At 42.3% G+C, this 21473-nt stretch overlaps 1 protein-coding gene across 4 annotated transcripts in view; it reads right to left on the reverse strand.

Moving 5' to 3' along the window:
• Positions 1 to 1755: 1755 nt before the first annotated feature.
• Positions 1756 to 21473, reverse strand: part of pkn1b (protein kinase N1b) — a 54352-nt gene continuing 34634 nt past the window's right edge. For all 4 annotated transcript variants that reach the window (XM_079615688.1, XM_079615689.1, XM_079615687.1 and 1 more), the window contains exons 10-22: positions 21043 to 21118; positions 19696 to 19825; positions 19541 to 19622; positions 18635 to 18729; positions 18382 to 18454; positions 17259 to 17350; positions 15375 to 15551; positions 14227 to 14289; positions 14066 to 14142; positions 13177 to 13319; positions 12564 to 12671; positions 11980 to 12060; positions 1756 to 4004 (exon numbers count right to left, since the gene is read on the reverse strand). In XM_079615688.1, the coding sequence (XP_079471814.1) occupies positions 3801 to 4004; positions 11980 to 12060; positions 12564 to 12671; positions 13177 to 13319; positions 14066 to 14142; positions 14227 to 14289; positions 15375 to 15551; positions 17259 to 17350; positions 18382 to 18454; positions 18635 to 18729; positions 19541 to 19622; positions 19696 to 19825; positions 21043 to 21118 (1401 nt within the window). In that variant the 3' untranslated portion in view covers positions 1756 to 3800. The remainder of the gene's footprint in view (positions 4005 to 11979; positions 12061 to 12563; positions 12672 to 13176; positions 13320 to 14065; positions 14143 to 14226; positions 14290 to 15374; positions 15552 to 17258; positions 17351 to 18381; positions 18455 to 18634; positions 18730 to 19540; positions 19623 to 19695; positions 19826 to 21042; positions 21119 to 21473) is intronic.

Below are 21473 nucleotides of genomic sequence, written 5' to 3' on the forward strand. Positions count from 1 at the left end.
GAATATTAAAATCACCTAATATAACAAGGCTGTCACAACGAGTAATCATAGAAGATAAAAACCAATAAAGTCCTTGTCATAATTAGGAGGTCTGTATATTAATGCACAAATAACTGGCCTAATCAAGACCACTTTAAAAACTTGCACCTCAAAGCAAACAAACGTGTCCACTGTTAACAGCCTGCATTTAAAACAATTCTTAAAACAAATTATAATCCCCCCCCCCCCCCCCCCCCTTAAATTGTTTTTATTTCAACCACTAAACTCCTCGAATCCAATAAAACCCCTCTGATGAACATTCAAAAAATAAAAAATGTCACATTGAGGTCACTTGAAATGCGATTCCAATATGATTTGTACATGTGCGTCTCAAATCAGATTTATATCTGTCTTTTGCGACACACAACGATAACGTTAAAACTGGTGACGGAAATGCCCGAAGTATTCATACAGTGTTCAAATGCTATGTCCAAAGATCTGCACCACGACTAGACGGGGCGCTTTTTGGGAAAGATAATGCACCTCCATTTTTCCTGAAAGCCCCCGTCATTACCAATGCATCCCATGCTGATAGGCTGGTTATAAACATAGAAGTGTAGTTTGTTCACAGGACATCATGACCCTTTTTTTAACAGCTCCATCTTTTGGTCTCCATGGATACTTTCTTCTTTGGGCGATAATGAGACATTATCTCAAACCATCATGTTTTAAGCAGTGAAGTTCGTCACAGCACTGTTTCAGGACCGCCTAGTTTACTCTTATTTGTGCTGCCATGACAGATCGTGAATATGTGAGTGTTCACATCTCTTTTACATTTACATTTATTTATTTAACAGATGTTTTTATCCAAAGTGACTTACAAATCCGACAAGCGATTCATCTTAAAGAGGCAATAAACACAAGAAGTGCTGGTAATACAAGGTTTCAGATCTTACCTTTCATGTGTGAGACTGATCTCTAAAAACTTCAGTTCATATTCATAATCATGAAAGCGTCAAGACAATGTCATAATCATTTGTTAACAAACAAGTATTCATTACTTCAATGAACTCATTGTTTCTGCCTTAAATTTTTACATTGTTTGAATTAATACATTTTTCGCTAACTGTGATTTTGTATATGTACATTTCTGAAATGCATAACTTAGTTTCCTAAATTGTAACCTGGACTCATGTATTTTCTGTAAAGCTGCTTTGAAATGATGAAATTAACACTAAGGTAAGTGAACTTTATTGTTTAAGTACATTAAATAATCGTCAAGTTTGGTGAACTAAACAATTTAAGTCAAGTCTACATAAGCACCAAGTTAAGTAAACTTAAATATGCACGTTTTGGGAGACCCCATTACTTAATTGATTTGAGTAAACTCGTTACCTCAATTTAATTGAGTTCAATCGACTTATTAGGGTTTTCAGTGTAGTGTGAAAATGCGCTATACAAATAAATGTGAATTGAATTTTCGTCCTGAACCGCTCATAAACGTAATTTAGGTCACTTTCCCACTTTAATTAAATTATATTCCTCAGTTCAGTTATTTGTAAATTTCCCCTCTCTTTTTTCTGTTTAATTGTATAAAGCAAATGTAATTTATCAGAAAAAATAGTTTTTTTTTTAAATTTCACAACTTCAAAACGTAATTTAATTTAATTAAAAATGTCAAAACGTTAAATTTATTCACATTAAAATTAAACCTAATCTCTTTTATGGATCGTGTGCATGTGTAGTGGAATATTAATCGCAAAAAAAAAAAAAAAAAAGAGTTGAGTTGTTTAATATAGTAATTTTCAGGCATAGCATTTCCACAATCAGTCAAGTTTCAGTGAGAGAAAAAAACAACAACAGCTAAATAATCTCTACAAATACAAATATAGCAGTCGATGATGCCGCCGCAGACTCTCATTTCATTAATGGACATGCTCATACTGACACAGTAACAGTGTTTCCACAGCTCTTTCAAACTCTCTGGCGCCCTTGTGTGGTTACAATGAGTGTATGACAGAAGTAAACAGTCTCTGGACCATGTGTGATATACAGATACAATGGTAGAAAAAGAAGACGGAGAGATGAAGGGAGAATTCAGCGAGACATGTATCCGGTGTCAGTGCCATGAAACTGGACACGCTCCCAAGAAGCACTGCATTGATGATGCATTTTTCTAGTTTAAATCACCCTGGTTCCCTCCACAAAAACTCGATAGGATTTTTCCATGCGCTTTTGGATTATTGCAGAAAATAAGCTCTGCGACCAACAAAAAGTTGATGATTCTTCCACGTTTCGTTCATTATCATAACCTTCACAAAATGAACAACGTTTGAAGGCTAAATTCAAAGCCAGAAATAAAAAGCTAAATGTAGGTTAATAAAAAACTGCACCACGGTCACATGACTTACGACATCACCATTAACTCTTCCCACCATTGATGAGATTAGCCGACATTTACGACACAACGCTTCCCCGCCATTGAACAGTGTTTCCCGGCAATCCATGTTTTCACCAGCCGCGTTTCCATTACAGATTTGAGCAAAACATAATTTTTTCTTTTCTAAATGTCGATTAAAAAACGATTGCAAAATGACAGCGTTTCCATTAATCGATGTTATGCGACTAAAACGTCTTTTTTCCCTCTCGCGATAATCATTCCAAAAATCATGGCAACGGATGTTGGTAGCTTTAACGAATATATCGCAGCCACCGCACTAGCCATTAGTTTTAATGGAAGGAGATGTGTTATTGAAGCATTAATGGCAAGAAAAGCCACTTATGTGTGTTTTTGATCATCGCTCAATCCGATCTGGACAAAAACGTGATTTTCTCAGCTTTTTGTTAAAAATGTTGATTTGTTTATGAAACTTACCCACATTCAAGTGTTGATGAAAATGCATAAAGGTAGTATAAAATGCTTTTGTCTTTGTTTAAAAGCAGAGGCTCTGTTCGTTCTTTTGATATAATGTGTGTTCAGAGATATTCATATACAACTAAATATTCTGTGGGCCATGAAAGTTTTGTGAAAATGATCAAAAACGCTTGCGGTGACTGCGCAACTTTTTTTTAAAAGCTAGTGGGGAAAAAAAGAGTTACGCTCTTCAAGTCTTCATTTAAAAACATTTCCCTGAAAGTGTTGAGTTGGAATAGTTTGCAAGAGCGTGATTATAAACACGAATCCAGTGAGTAGATGAGTTTACCTGTTCGACATTATGTTTATGACAGCCTAGTCCCATTAAGACGCTTGTTAGCAACTGCTTTATTTGAAGATTTATGACGAAATCATATTACGTATTATACATTATTGATGTATTATATGCCCCAGCATGAAAAGTGAAAATATCATTAGAGCTTGTGTTCACCACAGACCTTATTTCAGGCAAAATCCATTACAAAAACCCATTGACTTCAGGGTGATGGAACTGAAAAGTGCTTGTTTCTGGGTTTTGAACTACAAAAATGCATCATCCCTGCAGCAGTCTAGTCACGAGATCCCAGTCGACTACTTGAGCGTCTGGTGCTAAGGATTTTGGGAAATGTCATGAACAATCCTGACTGACCATCTGAAAATCCTGCCAAATAGGACGAGAAAACATCCTGGCGACCGGCTTTCAGATACAGCTTCACATTATGTGGATTCTTGAATCTCTTCTTGTTTGATGTACCTTCTACAGTCATCAGAGGCGTTTAGCCTGTCAGCGTCCCTGTTTCACTGAGTGAATCCTCAGGATGCGCACCCTTGCTGGGAACTAGGGTGCGAGAGCCACGCTAGGACGTTATCTCCCACACCCAGCAGCCTCAGTTTGCACCCTTGTGCCCTAGCAGAAGTCCGAGACATAGTCGAAGTCCCTGAAGTAGTCCTGGTCTTTGCGCGAGAGGTTCCGGCGCTCACGAGGAGGGGTCAGCGTTGGAGCCTCGTTGGTGAACTCGGAGTCGAAGTTACTGACGTCTTCTTTGCCTGTCAAGGCGGGAACGAACGGAGGAGGAACTCGCCGCTGCAAAAGCGCATCCCAGTCCATGCTCTGCAGAGAAAGAGAGAAGATGGAGCCACACTGTCACTAAAATTGCAACTTTGGCTTTGTAGACCCATTTTCAGTTAGTAAACATGTGACTTTTTTGTGGATGGGGCTTATGTGGAACTTTTCCCCTGGCCATTTCACTAACGCTAGCTAGCAAGTTTTGTTAACTTGTTTGTTAGCTTGTAACAATGACTGGAGAAAATCCAATTTTATCTGAATATGTAAGGTCGCTCACTGTCCGGAACCGCGATTGCTATTTGGAAAAGTTAGCTAACGGACAGAGCCGACTAACAAAGTTAGCTTACTTATGCACTAAACAAGTTAGCATTACGTGAGAAATCACTTAACTTGTTCCCCAGTTTCTAACGGTATCTCTAGGCGGCCATGCATGGGAAATCTTTAGATGCGTAACCAAACCATAATCCATACCAACAAAAGACAATAGTTTATTGAAATTAAGTGTGCGCTTAAAAAACGCGGGCATTTTTTATGATCGTTTCTGCTTTATTGCGTTTAACCACAGCTGTCGTCTGTTTTTTTTTGTCAGGAAAACTGCGATAAAATTTCAAATTGGAGCATGTACTCCCTCGATTCTGGCACCCAACAACACAGCAAGATGACATTTTAAGCTTCTTATGTAGCAGACTATAAATATTAATGGCTGACGAACTAGCTGATTTGTATTAGCTGCCTCCAGTTTTGCCTTTGTTTTGCCTTCAGCTAACGCAAAAATTGGCGCAAAAAGAGTCTATTGTACGGAGCCCCTAAAGGGACATGGCGATGGAGAAAAATGTGAGGAAAAAGTATATTTTAAAGCTTTTGTGTTCTTTCACAAAACTTTAGCATTCCCCTAATAGCATTGCATTCTCTCACAAAAGTATTGCATTCCTTCGAGAAACGTGCACTGAAATACAGTTTGAACTAGTTTTTGAAAAGCACAGAAATATTGTTTTTGCGAAAAAAGGCAATTGTTCTTTGAGTGAATGCAGTTTCTTTGTGAAATGCAACAGTTTTTCCAAAGAGAGAAAATGTTTTGCAAAAGAACACAAATGTTTCGCGAGCGAATGCAACGTTTTTTTGGGGGAGAAAGTCAGTATTTTTGTGAGCGAACGCAATTGTTTTGAAAGGAACTGTAGAAGTTTCTTTGGGGAACGCAATAGTTTTGAGGGAGAACACAAATGTTTTGCGACCAAACACAAAGTTTCTGTAACGGATCCACTGAAGCAGAGTCAGTTTTCTGTGCCCAAATACAGTCAACTCCACAGTGGTGTATCAACAAAGCAATAACTTGGAAATCAACATAACTTAAATATAAGCTTGACTAAGTAAACACAAAGCAGTGGATATAGCATCAAAAGATGACAAAGCTAGACAAACACGCATGGCAAAATCAGGGCTATAAATACACAGACTACTAATGAGCAACACCTGAATGTAATGAAACCAATAAACCAATGAGAACAACACAAATTAAAACAAAAACACATGGCATGAATGCAAGGGAAAACGTCTCGGTTACGGATGTAACCCTCGTTCCCTGAGTAGGGAACGGAGACGTTACGTCGAATGACGACGAATGGGGTTCGCTTAGAAGCCTATCCTCTTCGAATATTAATAAAACGAGCCAATGGCAAGCAAATGCCATGGGTCTGCTGAATTTGCATAGCGTAACTCCGCCCCACTGTGTGGGTATATAAGGAAGTGAGCCGGCAACATGCAGATATGTTTCTTCGCTGAAGGAGCCAAGCTGAACTCAGGCTGTTCCAGCGGTACAGCGGAAGTGGCAGGAAGACGTAACGTCTCCGTTCCCTACTCAGGGAACGAGGGTTACATCCGTAACCGAGACGTTCCCTTTCGTTGTCACTTCGAGTTACGTCGAATGACGACGAATGGGGTTCCCAGTCCAATCACGCCACCTCGGCTGTCTTCCAGTGCCCTGCGTAAGTCTGAGCTCCCTGTCGTGAGACTAGCACGGACGAAGGACTCCTACTTAACACAGGAATACCAAGGTACACTGGGAAGCATATCACAGTGGAAATATGCAATCAGTGCCCGCCCGAAGGGGGGGGACTTAAGAAAACACATATGACCCGGAGGGGGGTGCATACGGAAAACACTGGGGTGTCCAGCCCGTAGGGTGGAGTATTTCAACCCCAGGGGTGGCAGACTGGCTTGCCAAGGGAAAGACACATGCTCGAAGGAGGCTTACAGTGGAAATACACACGTGGGGGTCGCCCAGCGGGGGAACCATGCACATGGAGGCACCTAGCCAACGCGAAAGCTGCCGGAGGCATAACTCTGGCGTTGACGTCAACAGCGCTGGAGGAACTCAGGGCTTATCAGGCTCACCTGAGGAATATCGCACGTATCCAGTCCGTAGAGTGGAATGGCGAGCAAGCGAAGACACCTGAGCGGGTCCTAGCACCGGCTGGTTGAAGCGAGTACACAGGAGGACACTGGCTCCACTCGGAGATTATAGAATCTGGCGAATGTGTAGGGTGTCGCCCAGCCTGCAGCTCTGCAGATGTCTGTTAGCGAGGCGCCATGCGCTAGAGCCCAAGAGGAGGCCACACTCCGGGTGGAGTGGGCCGTCACACCAAGGGGGCACGGTCGACCTTGCTGCTGGTAAGCCAAGCAATGGCGTCCACTATCCAGTGAGACAACCTTTGCTTGGAGAGCCTTTCCCTTCAGCTTCCCACCATAACAGACAAAGAGCTGGTCTGAGGTCCTGAAACACTGCGTTCTGTCTACGTAAGCACGGAGGGCGCGTACTGGACAGAGCAATGCCAAGGCTGGGTCTGCCTCCTCCAGGGGCAGCGCTTGCAGGTTCACCACCTGGTCCCGGAAGGGAGTGGTGGGAACCTTGGGCACATATCCAGGCCGGGGTCTCAGGATCACGTGAGAAAAGGCCGGCCCGAATTCCAGGCACGCTTCGTCTACAGAAAATGCGTGCAGGTCCTCTACCCTTTTGATGGAGGCCAAAGCAACCAGGAGCGCTGTCTTAATTGACAGGAACTTAAGCTCCACTGATTGCAAAGGCTCAAAGGGAGCACTCTGCAGGGCATTTAGTACCACCGAGAGGTCCCAAGAGGGAACGAGAGGAGGGCGAGGAGGCTGTAGTCTCCTCGCTCCTCTCAGGAACCTGATGACCAGGTCGTGCTTTCCCACGGACTTACCATCAACTGCATCGTGATGTGCGGCGATAGCGGCAACATATACTTTCAGGGTGGAGGGAGACAGCCTTCGCTCCAACCCAGCAGGAAGGAAAGCACGACACTGATCGGGCATGATCTGGGGTCTTCTGAGTGAGAAGAGCACCAAAGACGAAGAGGTTCCACTTCAACGCGTAGGCATGTCTTGTCTTAGTGGACGACGCTCTAGCGGAAGTGATGGTAGCCACCACCGCTGGTGGTAGGGTACTCAAACCTGCCTCGTCCCGTCCAGGAGCCACACGTGGAGGTTCCAAAGATCGGGACGAGGGTGCCAAGGGGTGCCCCGTCCCTGAGAAAGGAATTGGCCAGGGAGGTGCTGTCGCGAGGAGTACAAGTTCGGAGAACCAGGTTCGGGTGGGCCAGTGCGGCGCAACCAATATGACCTGCTCCTCGTCCTCCCTGATCTTGCACAGGTCTGTGTAAGAAGGCTCACTGGGGGAAACGCATACTTGCGGAGGCCCCGGGGCCAGCTGTGCGCCAGAGCGTCCGTGCCGAGCGTGCCCTCGGTCAGGGAGTAAAACTGGGCGCAGTGGGACGAGTCGTGGGAGGCAAACAGGTCTACCTGTGCGTCCCCGAACTGATCCCAATCAGCTGGACCGCCTGGGGATGGAGTCTCCATTCTCTCGGAAGAGGCTGAAGCCGTGAGAGCTCGTCGGCTGCACAGTTCAGGTCTCCCGGAATAAAATGGCTCGAAGCGACCTCAGATGCTTCTGACTCCATATGAGGAGGTGGCGGGCGAGTTGCGACATACGGCGGGAGCGTAGACCACCTTGTCGGTTGATGTACGCTACTGTCGCGGTATTGTCTGATGGGACTAGTACGTGCTGGTTCTTGAGCAGCGCCCGGAAGCGGTGCAGAGCGAGACGTACTGCCAGCAACTCGAGGCAATTGACATGCCATAGGCGGTGGGGACCTGTCCAGGAGCCCACGGCAGCATGTCCATTGCACATGGCGGCCCAGCCCGTGGAGGAGGCATCCGTTGAGACAACAATGCCTGGAAACTCGTTCTAAGGGCACTCCGGCCCGAGAAAGCTGAGATTCGTCCACGGGGAGAAGGTCTGATGGCAGGTCGGAGTAACTGGTACTCGGAACGTGCCCTGACGCCATGCCCACCTCGGGACTCGATCGCAAAGCCAGTGCTGAAGCGGTCTCATATGAAGCAATCCGAGCGGCGTTGCCGCGGCTGCAGATGCCATATGCCCCAGGAGCCTCTGAAAAAGTTTCAGTGGAACCGCACTCTTGCCCTCAAATTGTCTCAGGCAAGTCGGCAGTGACTGCGCGCGCTCGCTCGTAAGCTGCGCGCACATGGCGACCGAGTCGAATTTCCTACCGAGAAAAGAGATCCTCTGCACGGGGCAAAGTTTGCTCTTCTCCCAGTTGACCCGAAGGCCCAGACGGGCTAGGTGCCGGAGCACTAGGTCCCTGTGTTTGCAACCCTGGTCCGAGAGTGAGCTAGGATTAGCCAGTCATCGGGATAATTCAGGATGCGAACCCGGCACATGCGAATGCGGCACAAGGGCTGCCTCGACGACCTTCGTGAAGACGCGAGGAGACAGGGCCAACCCGAATGGGAGAACAGCGTACTGGAATGCCTGCCCCTCGAAAGCAACCCGCAAGAACGGTCTGTGTCGAGAAAAAATGGAGACATGAAGTAGGCGTCCTTCAGGTCGATCGCTGCAAACCAATCCTGTGGCTGCACACATTCGAAAATGCGCTAGGCCATGAGCCTCTTGAACGGAAGCCTGTGAAGGGAACGGTTCAAGACGCGCAGATCCAGGATTGGCCGTAACCCACCGGATTTCCTGGGGACAATGAAGTAGGGGCTGTAGAAGCCGGACCTCATTGCGGCTGGAGGGACAGTCTCGATCGCACCCCTCGCCAGCAGGGTGGCGACCTCCGCTCTCATGACAGGGGCATAGCCACCGACCATAGTGAAGCGGACTCCCCGGAAGCGGGGAGGAGACCGTGCGAACTGAATCGCATAGCCGAGCCTGATGGTTCGCGCAAGCCAGCGGGACAGGGGGGAAGCTCTAACCAGGCTCCCACGGACTGTGCCAGCGGGGTCAAGCGAACGACAGACGTCCCCCCGGGGGTGCAGCGAAGCGGAATGACCGGCCCAGACGTGGGTGGCATAGCGGCCCGGTGTGGGGGCACGGTCATTAGCCGCGTCCTGCCAGAGGAGGCCAGGGAAGGACCAGCGTTCCACAGGGGCGTGCTCTGGCAGGGGTCTGGCGACAGAGGGGGACGAGAGTGGCGAGGCCCGTGAGCGTGCGCACTGTCATCCGAGAACTCTGTGACAGAGGAGGGCGAGAGTGGCGGGACCCGAGGGTGGCGCGCACTGTCGTCCGAGAACTCTGTGTGCTCAGAGATGGGAGAGACAGTTCTTTGGAAAAAGAGGTTTTCCCCCGGCCCTCCACCGGGGGAAGGAGTGGCCCTGCAACTACCTCCTAGAAAGAACTGCAACCCATCTCTGAGCTGCCCGTAACGGGAGCACCGCATTGCTGCGGGGCTGGTACGGGCTGGGGCGCCTTCCTGCGACTACCTCCACGGCACGGCCTGGGTGAAGGGTGCTGCTAGGGCCGGCAGGGAGTGTCGCAGGAGGGCGCCCTCGGCGGCGAGCGGAATGAGGCAGCTGAGCCGGCGGCTGAGCAGCTGGCCGCGGGATCAGAGCCTCAGTCCGCTCTGGGCAGCCGAGAACTCTGGGCAGAGTCCTCGACTGCGCCGCCGAGGAGGCCAGTCTGGGATATGGGGAGTTGAGGAAGCGGCTTCGCTCAGCCTCGCCCATATCAACCAGACTAAGCCAGTTTTTGTCTCTGGACCACATATGTGGACATCACCTGACCCAGGGAGCGTGTGGTCACCTTCGTCGCCCGTAGAGCGAGGTCGGTGGCGGCACGCAGCTCTTGCAAGAGCCCTGGACCAGCCCTACCCTCGTGCATTAGCAATGAGCACCCCTGGCCTGGTAGACCTGAAGGATGGGCATAGCATGCAGTGAGGTGGCAGCCAGCCCCGCAGCTCTATAGATCTCTGCCACCGGAGTAGACAAAAACCTACATGCTTTGGGGTGGGTGGGTGCTTAGGGCCGCCACGCCAGTGGAGGCGCTGTGGGGACACAGTTGTGTTGCCACAGAACACTCCATAGGGGGAACCCCAGTGTACCCACTGGCCGCGACCTCATCGAGGGCAGAGAAGGCGGAAGAGGCCGCTGAGTAATCTCATGACCTCTTCATGCACGTCCAGGAAGAAAGGAATTGGGGGCGGGCCGACGTGTGCCGGAGCGTCCCCAAAAACCGATCATCAGCTTTAAGCACCTGGGACATGGCGGAGGGTTCCACACAAGCCCAAATGCTCGCGACTGCCCGGGGAAGCATGGCAGAGTTCTGGTTCAGACTCGGGCAATGCTGGCACACCCGGAGGAGGCAGCACAGCCGAGTCTTCTCCAGCGTACTCACGCCCACCTTGTGATGCGGCGATAGACAAGATTTCATCTGCCGGGGCATCGAATGAAATGCTGGACCAGCCCGCGACCTCTGGCCGGGACTGGTCAGCGATCTCATCCGGATACCACACGGGTTGCAATGTGAAGAGGAGCGTGTGGACCGAGGATAGATCGTCGGGTTGGTTCCACACAGCAGCCTCTGATCACCCTGGCCACCAGCCGAAGTATTCCCTCTTGCGGAGAGAATAGATCGGGGTGTGGATGAGGGGACTCTCTCTCGAGGAGGTCATCGAGTCTCGATCGTTACATTGCGATGGTCATGTCCCCGCAATGAGAACATGACGCATCCACGAACGCTGTCTGTGCGTTTGCCCAAACACATCAGACAGCGTCCGTGCCCATCAGCTGATTTAATCTGTGTATCGCACCCAGAAACACACGGGCGAACCGTCTTTAAAAAGACGCGCCGCGTGCAGCTCTTTTAGAGAGATAAAACTCAAACAGCAGTGTTGAAGCGCCCAGGGAGAGACACACGACTGGCAGACCACTGCGCAGATCGGCAGGCAATATGAAGCTCGCTGGAATTCGCCGTCACACCAACACTTCTGAAGAGTAGCTCGTCTCGAAGAGTGAAGAGAGATGATCTCAGAATGGCTTGTGGAGTGAAGAATGCTCTTGGCTCCGAAAGCGAAAACATATCTGCATGTTGCCGGCTCACTTCCTTATATACCCACACAGTGGGGCGGAGTTACGCTATGCAAATTCAGCATGGCATTTGCTTGCCATTGGCTCGTGTTATTAATATTCGAAGAGGATAGGCTTCTAAGCGAACCCCATTCGTCGTCATTCGACGTAACTCGAAGTGACAACGAAAGGGAACGTGGGGATCACATCAAAACAAACCAAACACCAGCCTTAGAGTTTCACTGGGGAACGCATATGTTCTGTGATAAAAGAAAGGGGGAACGCTATAGTCTGTCAAAAGAATGCAGATGTTTTACAAGCAAATGAAAAGATTTTTTGGGGGAATGTGACAGATTTGTGAGCAAATGCCAAAGTTTCGCAAGCAAACACAAATATTTCTTGAGCAAATGCTAAAGTTTCTATGTGAAATGCAATATTTTTACGAGAGAACGCAAATGTTTTGTAAGCGAACACAGACTCTCAGGCGGACACAATAGTTTTGAAAGTGAGCACAAAAGTATTGAAATATAATTTTTTACTCTCATCTAATACAAAAAAATTGTTTTCCCCCATCACCATGTTCCTTTAGGGGCTCCATGTTATTGTAGCAAGTCAAGCCAAAAAGTCAAAGAATTGTTCATACTCTAAAGAACGGTTGTTTCCTGATGTCCTCGGCGTCTTTTTCCCCGGAGCCTAGCCGTCTCTCAGGATTACGCCTCAGCAGCTACCAATGGAAAACAAGAACACTTTTACATTATAGTTTACGTTAAAACCCACATTTAAAGTTAGTTTACGTTAAAACCCACATTTAGTTAGTTTACGTTAAAACCCACTTTTACATTATAGTTTACGTTAAAACCCATATTTAAAGTTAGTTTACGTTAAAACCCACATTTAAAGTTAGTTTACGTTAAAACCCACATTTAAAGTTAGTTTACGTTAAAACCCACATTTAAAGTTAGTTTACGTTAAAACCCACTTTTACATTATAGTTTACGTTAAAACCCACATTTAAAGTTAGTTTACGTTAAAACCCACATTTAAAGTTAGTTTACGTTAAAACCAACATTTAGATAGTTTACGTTAAAACCCACTTTTACATTATAGTTTACGTTAAAACCCACATTTAAAGTTAGTTTACGTTAAAACCCAGTCAAATTTGATATGCAATTCAAATACATAAATCTTATATTAAGAGCTAAATATTTCATTTGAGTGAACACTTACTCGTCTCATGATGCCAATGGCCTCGGTGGAGAGGAATCTTGGGTAACGTACTTCATCATTTACAATGCTGTCAAACACCTCCTCCTCATCGTCACCTGGGAACGGTGACTGAACACACATCATTCATCAGGATTTTGTCTGATACTTAAGTCTTTAGTTAAGAAGTAAAACTGATTTTATATATGATAAGCTTATTTTCTGGAAAATTGGTTTCTCGTTTTAGCAAACACATGTTGGTCTTGTTTTCCAGAACAAAGATCTAAGCATTAAATCAAGATACATTTACTCAAAGTAAATTGCTCAAAATTAAAGAAGTTGCTCAAAATTAAATGATTTTTTGTTTAAATTAAGACAAATTGCCAATAGGATCAGAAAAAGAAGCGTAGTTGCATTTCCAAGTGTAGTTGGCACATTCTCCCCTCATATTAAACAAACACACTTCATTTTTATAAGCTTCTCAGAAAACAAGACGTATTTTATGCCATTTTCCATCTCAATCAAATGTATCTTGATTTCAGAACGTTTAGATAATTGTAATGGAAAAAAACAAGACAAAAATAAGGAAGAAAGTCACATTTTGAAGTAAAATCCGCAAACACACACACACACACACCTCTCCGACCAGCATCTCGTAAATGAGCACGCCGAGACCCCACCAGTCCACGGCTCTTGTGTAGGACGTGTCAGTCAAAACCTCAGGAGCAAGAAACTCTGGAGTCCCACAAAATGTGCTGGTTCTGTCCCCGTGACCCATTCCTACAGGACAGAGAGAGAGAGAGAGAGAGAGAGAGAGAGAGAGAGAGAGAGAGAGAGAGAGAGAGAGAGAGAGAGAGAGAGAGAGAGAGAGAGAGACACAAAGGACATTATGCCATCTTTTTCGCAGTAATTTCTAGCTTTTTTTGGCTTACAAAATTGTTTCAAAATGCAAAAGAACCGGTTTTATGTTCAAAGAAATGTATGATTTTATTCATTTAAATTTATCAGAAGTGACAGTAAAGACGTTTATAATGTTACAAAAAATGCCAAATTTTAAATAAATGCTGTTCTTTTGAACTGTATTCATCAAAGAACCCTGATAAATAAAATGTATCACGCTTTCCACAAAAATATGGAGCAGGTCAATTGTTTTCAACATTAATAATAATCATAAATGTTTCTTGAGCATCAAATCATCATATTAGAATGATTTCTGAAGGATCATGTGACACTGAAAACTGCATGCTGAAAGATTCAGCTTTAATCCATTACCTTTTACATATATTCACTTGGAAAACAGTTCTTTTAAATTATATTCATATTTAAAAACATTTTTGACTGTGTTTTTGCTCAAATAAATGCAGCCTTGGTGAGCATAAGAGACTTCTTGTGTAGTATTAAAAATAGTCTATAATCTGTTCTGCTGACGGCCTGTGTTTTCCAGATCGCTCGGATCCAGCAATGAACAAACATCATGTTCTCTTCCTCCATTAACTCCATCAATATCAGGACGGGCTGTGACTCACCCTCTTTACAGAGGCCGAAGTCTGCGATCTTCACGTAACCTTCAGTATCCAGCAGCAGGTTATCCAGCTTCAGATCTCTAACACACACATGCATGCAAGAATTACGTTTTTGAAAAAAGTGCCACTATGTAGTTTTATGCTGTAATAGTGCATGTACTCACCGATACACAATCTTATTATCGTGAAGAAACTGAAGCCCCAAAACAACACAGGCAGAGTAAAACCTGTACACACACACACACACACATATATATGAAGACAGTAAAATCCTCACTGTACACTCTTACAAATTAAGGTTCTTTATTGGCATCGAACCTTCACATTCATAGAATCTTTCCATTCCACAAAAGGTTCTTTAGAATTTTAAAATGAACTTAGAATTTCGTTTTAAAAAATTGTTATTGTAAGAACTCTTCACTTAAAGATTCTCTGGGGAACAAAAAAAAGGTTCTTCTATTGCATCCCTGTGAAAAAACCCTTTTGGAACCTTTATTTTTAAACACATAGTTCCAGGAAAAACACATCCAAAGTTAGGGCTGCACAATGATAGGTAATACTAATTATAAGAAGATAATATCTCTAGTCCTAAAATTAATTATATATACAATGTATGTAAAATATAAATACAATATAAAATAATAATAAATGATTTATTTGTATTTATTCTTTAAGGAGATGCACTGAATTTTGGTGAATAAGAGGACCTATTTTATTTTGATGCACATATTTGTACATTAGCAGGAAATGTAGCACAATATGGATGTGAAAGATAATTACAATAATTATCATTGTGACAATAAAATTGGTTTTAGTTCAAATCAACAAATAATCGTGATAATTAATCGTGATCTCAATATTGATCAAAATAATCGTAATTATCATTTTGGCCATAATCGGGCAGCCCTATCCAAAGTGCACACTTAACAACGACTAGTGTATTTGAATTTCGTGCAAAAGTTCATTTATTTCAGTAATTCAACTTAAAAGGTGAAACTAATGTATTATATAGAGTCATTACATGCAAAGTGAGATAATTCAAGCCATTATTTGTTATAATGTTGATGATTATGGCTTACAGCTTATGAAAACTTTTCACAATATTCTAATTTTGAATTTGGGGTTTTCATAAGCTGTAAGCCATAATCATCAACATTATAACAAATAATGGCTTGAATTATCTCACTTTGCATGTAATGAGTCTATATAATATATTAGTTTCACCTTTTAAGTTGAATTACTGAAATAAATGAACTTTTGCACCATATTCTAATTTTTCGAGTTTCACCCTAGATGAATTACACACACTTACACGGAGCGTGTTTCCGAGAAGACGTCAGCGTGTATGTGCATCATCAGGTCACCGCCGGCCGTGTACTCCATGACAAAACACACGTGTTCTGGCGTCTGGAAACATGCAAACAGGTTCACCAGGAACGGATGCTGCGCGCTGTTCACCGCCTCGAAGATGCGCTTCTCACACATCAAACTGGGAGAGAGAGAGAGAGAGAGAGAGAGAGAGAGAGAGAGAGAGAGAGAGAGAGAGAGAGAGAGAGAGAGAGAGAGAGAGAGGGAGGGAGGGGGGGGGGGAGAGGGAGGGAGGGGGGGGAGAGAGGGGAGAGGGGGGGTAGAGAGGGAGGGGGGAGGGGAGAGAGAGAGAGAGGGAGGGAGGGGGGGGAGAGGGAGGGGGTGAGAGAGGGGAGAGGGGGGGTAGAGAGGGAGAGAGAGAGAGAGGATAAGGGTTGAAGACTGTAATATGTCTTAACCAGGTCAAGCTATTTTTCAGTCTTTATGAAAGTAAAGATTCTGCAAAGACGGTCAGAAAACACGTGATATAACGTTGCAAATACTTTTTAAGGCGTTTATAAAGTTTATTTCAACATTTCAAAAGAATAATAAATGCTATAACAAATGTATTGCTCATTTTTCAGTTAATATTAGTCAATGCATTAACTAATGGGACTTTATTGTAAAGTGTTACATATATTTCTATTACAATTCGCAGTTCAAACATAAACGGTTAAACGGTGGCTGTAATAAGAACTTGTTTTCATGACAGATTTATTCAAATATACATTAAATAATGAATACAACAGGTTGCGGTTTCTTGCAACATTCCTTCTGATGTTCATGTATATTTTGTGCTATAACTAGTAATAAAGAGAACTGTTTAAATTTTTTTCATATCAAAAGCACAAAACTTATTGAGATTATTGATGGCAGGCGCGGTATAAATTTTGTTGATGCGTCATCTGAAAACAGACAGACTGAAACATCTTGCTTCATCAAAATGCAGGAAATACACACTGACACAGTTAAAGGGGTGGTTGAGTATGATTTCACTTTTCTAACTTTAGTTAGTGTGAAATGTTGCTGTTGGATCATAAACAACATCTGCAAAGTTACAACGCTCAAAGTTCAAATCAAAGGAATATATTTGCTTTTACACGACATTCCTCCTGGGTTAGTGACATCACCAACCCTAAAATGTACATTTTTGGTACAAACAATAAAAAATTCTGGGACACAATAAAGTCTGTGGAAGGTAATAACACTTCTGCCCAGCTGCCCACCGCTTTAAGATTTGAAAACACTGTCACCACTAAAAAGTCAGACATTATAGAGAACTTTAACAAACTGTTAAAGTTCTTAATCTACTTTTGGTATAACTCTATTATTTGTTTATTGTATTTATTGTATTATTTATTATATTATTTGTTTATTGTATTAACTTTTATGTATGCCTGTACGGTGACCTTGAGTGTCAGAAAGGCGCCTTTTAAATAAAATAAAAAATGTATTATTAAAGGGCCAGGCACAAAACGGTGCGTTTTTGCAAACCCTCAAAAAGTGACAACTTTAACATGCTATATAAAAATATCTGTGGGGTATTTTGTGCTAAAACTTCACACACACACACTCTGGGGACATCAGAGTTTTTTTTTTTACATCTTGTGAAAAGGGCATTTTACCACCCCTTTAAATGCACAATCGGAGAAGCACTAATTAAACGTCAGTGTTTCTCTCACTTTTCGGACGAAAATTGGACAAATACATTTCGCCGCATCACTGATGTGACGTTTAATATGAAGCTCTGTGGAGGACGATTTCTATAAAAGTACAAGCCAACCCAGTGACAAAATATCTTTTCAAGCAATGTTTATAAGGAAAAACACATCCTTAAGTGAACGCTCACCTCTCGACCTCGTCCCGCGCCACAATGTCCCCTTTCTTCAGAGCTTTGATGGCGTACATCTTTCCTGAGTGTCTGTATTCAGACAGAAGGACCTGGAAACACACATACACACACACACACACACACACACACACACACACACACACACACACACACACACACACACACACACACACACACACACACACACACACACACACACACACACACACACACACATCATACTCAATGTGCACATGAGTCTTAATTCACACACTGGTGTGTGTCTCGAATAGGGAAGAGAAAACACTTCTCATAGCTTTCGTGTTGTTATTGTTTCTACTAAAACTAAGAATAAAATATTAGAATATAAAATATAAATATTAGATGAAAAACTTAAAGTAAATGAAAATTAGACATGTTTACTTGACAACTAACTGAAATAAAAAAAGTTTAAGTGTGAAGTGAAGTAGTAAAATCAAAATTAAATAAAAACCTAAACGGAAAAAAATATATAAATTTAAGCTAGAAACTGAAATGTTAAAAAATAAAAACAAATAAAAAATACTTAAACTTAAATTAAAAAGAAAACTGAAAATATTCAAAATAAAGTAAATATTCTAAATGAGTTAACATTTAAAATACAATAAAAACATTTAAATTTTTAACAAAATTAATAATTCAATGTAAAATCTGAGTTCAGAAGCAAAACTGCTTGACCGACTTGTTATCGTCGTTGTTTTTTGTAAACTTTGTTTAGTTTTCTAACATGACATTTGTTTTTTCTGAACAAAGGTCCAAAAAAGAAACAATAGCACGGTATACCAAATGTGTAAAAATAAGGGAACTCTATTTACAGATAAATATCTCTGATACATAAAATAAAGATCACAGCGGTAACATCAGAAGAGTGTGGGGAAAAAAAAGAGAAATATAGAAGAAAAATAAATATAATGTTATTGTCGTTGTTGTTAATTAAAACTATTAAAATACATGTTTGTCAATTGAAATGAAACTGAAATAAAATACAAATATTAGATCAAATGAAACATAGAAATGTTGCCTTGGGTGCAGGGCGTTTTCGGTGTGTGTCCATTCTAGTTTCTGCAGTTTATATTTTTAAGACTGAACGTGTTCCAGTTACCTTGCCAAAATGTCCCCGGCCGAGCACTGCGATCATTCGGAAATCCTGAAGACACAGAGGGCTTTTGGACGACCTGCACACACACACACACACACACACGCCGGATATAATTAAACTGAAGGTAAGAGCTGGTGTGAGGTCAGAAACTACATCCTGTGTGTGTGTGTGTGTGTGTGTGTGTGTGTGTGTGTGTGTGTGTGTGTGTGTCTTGGCCCGGTCTGGAAGACATGTGTTGTGCTGGTAGGACGTGTACCTGCGCTGGGAATTATGGGAAGTGGTCCTGGCAGCTCTCTCAGGAGGAGCGGGATCGGGAGGAGAGACCGGCCCTGGCACCAGCCCAATGTCCACCTGACAAATTATTATTATTATTCCTTTATCGTTACATTCATTCATATTATCTTAGTTTACGTCATTTCTTTTCTTACTTTATTTTGCGTCTATCATCTTACTTGCTAATATTCCTTGCTTTACTTGCACTTTTTTGCAAATGCTGTCAATACAAACGTACGGCTCATGCCAATAAAGCTTTATATTATTAATTATGATTAGAATCGAGAGCGAGTTTTCATTCACTGTAAATATTTTTTACCTCAAAATAAATAAAGTCAGTGCAAGTCACATTGTGCTGCTACACTAACAATACAGAAGATAAAAGATCAAATTCGATATTAAAGAAATTTGTTTGCAAAATGAACGTAAATCAATTATTTAAAGACGTCAAACTAAACCTGTGGTGTAATCTTTAATATCATATTTTAACATTTTTGAGTGATAATATCATTATATCATTATATATTTTGTGTTTCAGTTTTACTTGGTCGTACAAAAAGAAAGATTGTCAGCGGCATAAAACATTAAGACCAAGCAAACGCTTCTACAAACCATTTGTAAGCTGTACATGCAGTATGACAAGCAGCCAGAATCAATTAAGCAATATTAATTAAGAAGAATATGTTTATGGCTTCAATTACACAGAATTTGGGATGGAAATATTGAGGATCATATTGTCCTGTTTGTCACAATATCCGCTCAAATATTCACTGATATGATGTATGAACTAGTAACTTCATAGATTTTCCTTTCCTGTTAAAGATCCATATATTAAATATGTTATTAAATATTATTGTCACACATATATTAAAGTGTGTTTCTGATTTACCGTCTCAGACGTCTGTGTGTTCTTCCTCGTCACAGACGGAGGAGAGTCGTCGTCCAGCTGGATCTTCTGAATGGAGATCTCGCTGTGGAGAAACACTCGAGTCGGTCATGTTGGTCGGGGTGGATCACAGGTGTGTGTGTGTGTGTGTGTGTTACCTGCTGTTGTGTGTGTGGCTGTGTTGTGTGTAGCTGTGTGTGGACGAGCTCATGGGAATGGCGTTCTTCAGCAGACGGACCCACGTGGCCATGTCTACGTTCATCTGTTTAGCGCGCAGGAACGCTTTCCCTGAGACACAACACACGGGACAACAGGGAAATACTGTAAAAACTACGTCACAATATTATATCATGTTACATAAACTCTCATGCATTTTGGAAAGAGTTTTTTTTGAGGACTAAAATAGATGAACTCTCTATTGACCTCAGGCTAATTAAAAAGCACTTTTTAAATAATTTTTTAATCACTGTGACTTATATATATATATATATATATATATATATATACATATATTTTTTTTTTCATAACATCCATTACAACCAAACTTTAAAGCCCCCAAAAACAGATTTGATTAAAACAAATTATATTACACTGTATTTCAATTTCATATAACATTTCCATTCATTTGGATTACACAGTTTTAACAAACTAATAAATGTAATATGACGCATATTTGTCAGTCATCCATAAATGAAACCGGTCGGATTTCCCTGGTCGTACTAAATAACTTTTATCTAAATTTTTAGATATTAGTATCATCAATACATCCATTTAGTTTCAATCTCATTCCTTTTAACTAACTGTGTATTACTTGTTCCACAGCCATATTTCAACCATCTTCATACTTTTTCACTGAATAAATGGTGTTTTTAATATACTTTAAGACAAACTATGTGCAAATGCATAAGTCGACACCATTGCTGAGTATTTTCTCCTTAAAACTGCAGTGAATATGTCATTTTGGTCCGTTTGTGATCAGGTTTAAGGGATAAAATGATTGACCACAGGAGGATTTTATCAAATATGATTATTTAAATGAAACCAATAGTTAATAATACTCTACACCATGATTTTTTTTCATTTATACCTGACAAATATGCATCACATTAAGATTTTTACTTCATTAAAACTACGTAATCCAAATGAATGGAACATATATGTAATACAAATATATGTATTTATGCAAAAATATTTGTTTGGGGGTGTATAGTGACAAATTATGAACAAGCTGCAATGTTTACATTGGGTATCATTCATGAATCTGGCTCATTAACCTCCACAGAATCCCAAATTTGCATACTATAATCCTCACATAGTGTGCAATATTAGTGCATCTCGTTGCAGATATTGCCCAGTGTACTATTTATGCTTGAGTATACATCCAAATCAATCTTCATACTGAAGTCAAGCATGCATACTTCACTGCCACCAGTGCATTTAGCACGAGATTGAGTGTTTTCTTTCCCAGCATGCACTGCGGGGGACGTGTTTGGCTTGAGTGTTACCCTGCTGTTTAGAAAACACCTTCCTCTGGCGCTGTAGACGTGGACCTCTCTCGATCACGGGGTTGATGAACATCACCTGTGACACACACACCACGTTTTCTTTCACATCGACATAAACATTCTTCATACAGTGGACTACCAGTCAAATGTAAAAAATTGGGACCAAAAATTATTCAGACACATTTTTTTTTTTTTTTACTAGTGTGTGCAGGACACTATAGTTAATTTATGTAAGTGAGGATGGCAAAATATAGTGTCCTGCACCAACTAGTAAACAAATATCAAAAATGATATCTGGTGTCTGAATGATTTTTGGTCCCTTATAAATTTTACTGGCGTCTGGATAATTTTTGGTTTGACTGTAGGATCAATTTTGACAGTCATTGTTTTGGTTCAAAATGACTAGTGAGACGGATGTTAAACATGAGCGT

The sequence above is a fragment of the Phoxinus phoxinus genome (genome assembly GCF_949152265.1).
Source record: "Phoxinus phoxinus genome assembly, chromosome: 1".
NCBI lineage: Eukaryota > Metazoa > Chordata > Actinopteri > Cypriniformes > Leuciscidae > Phoxinus > Phoxinus phoxinus.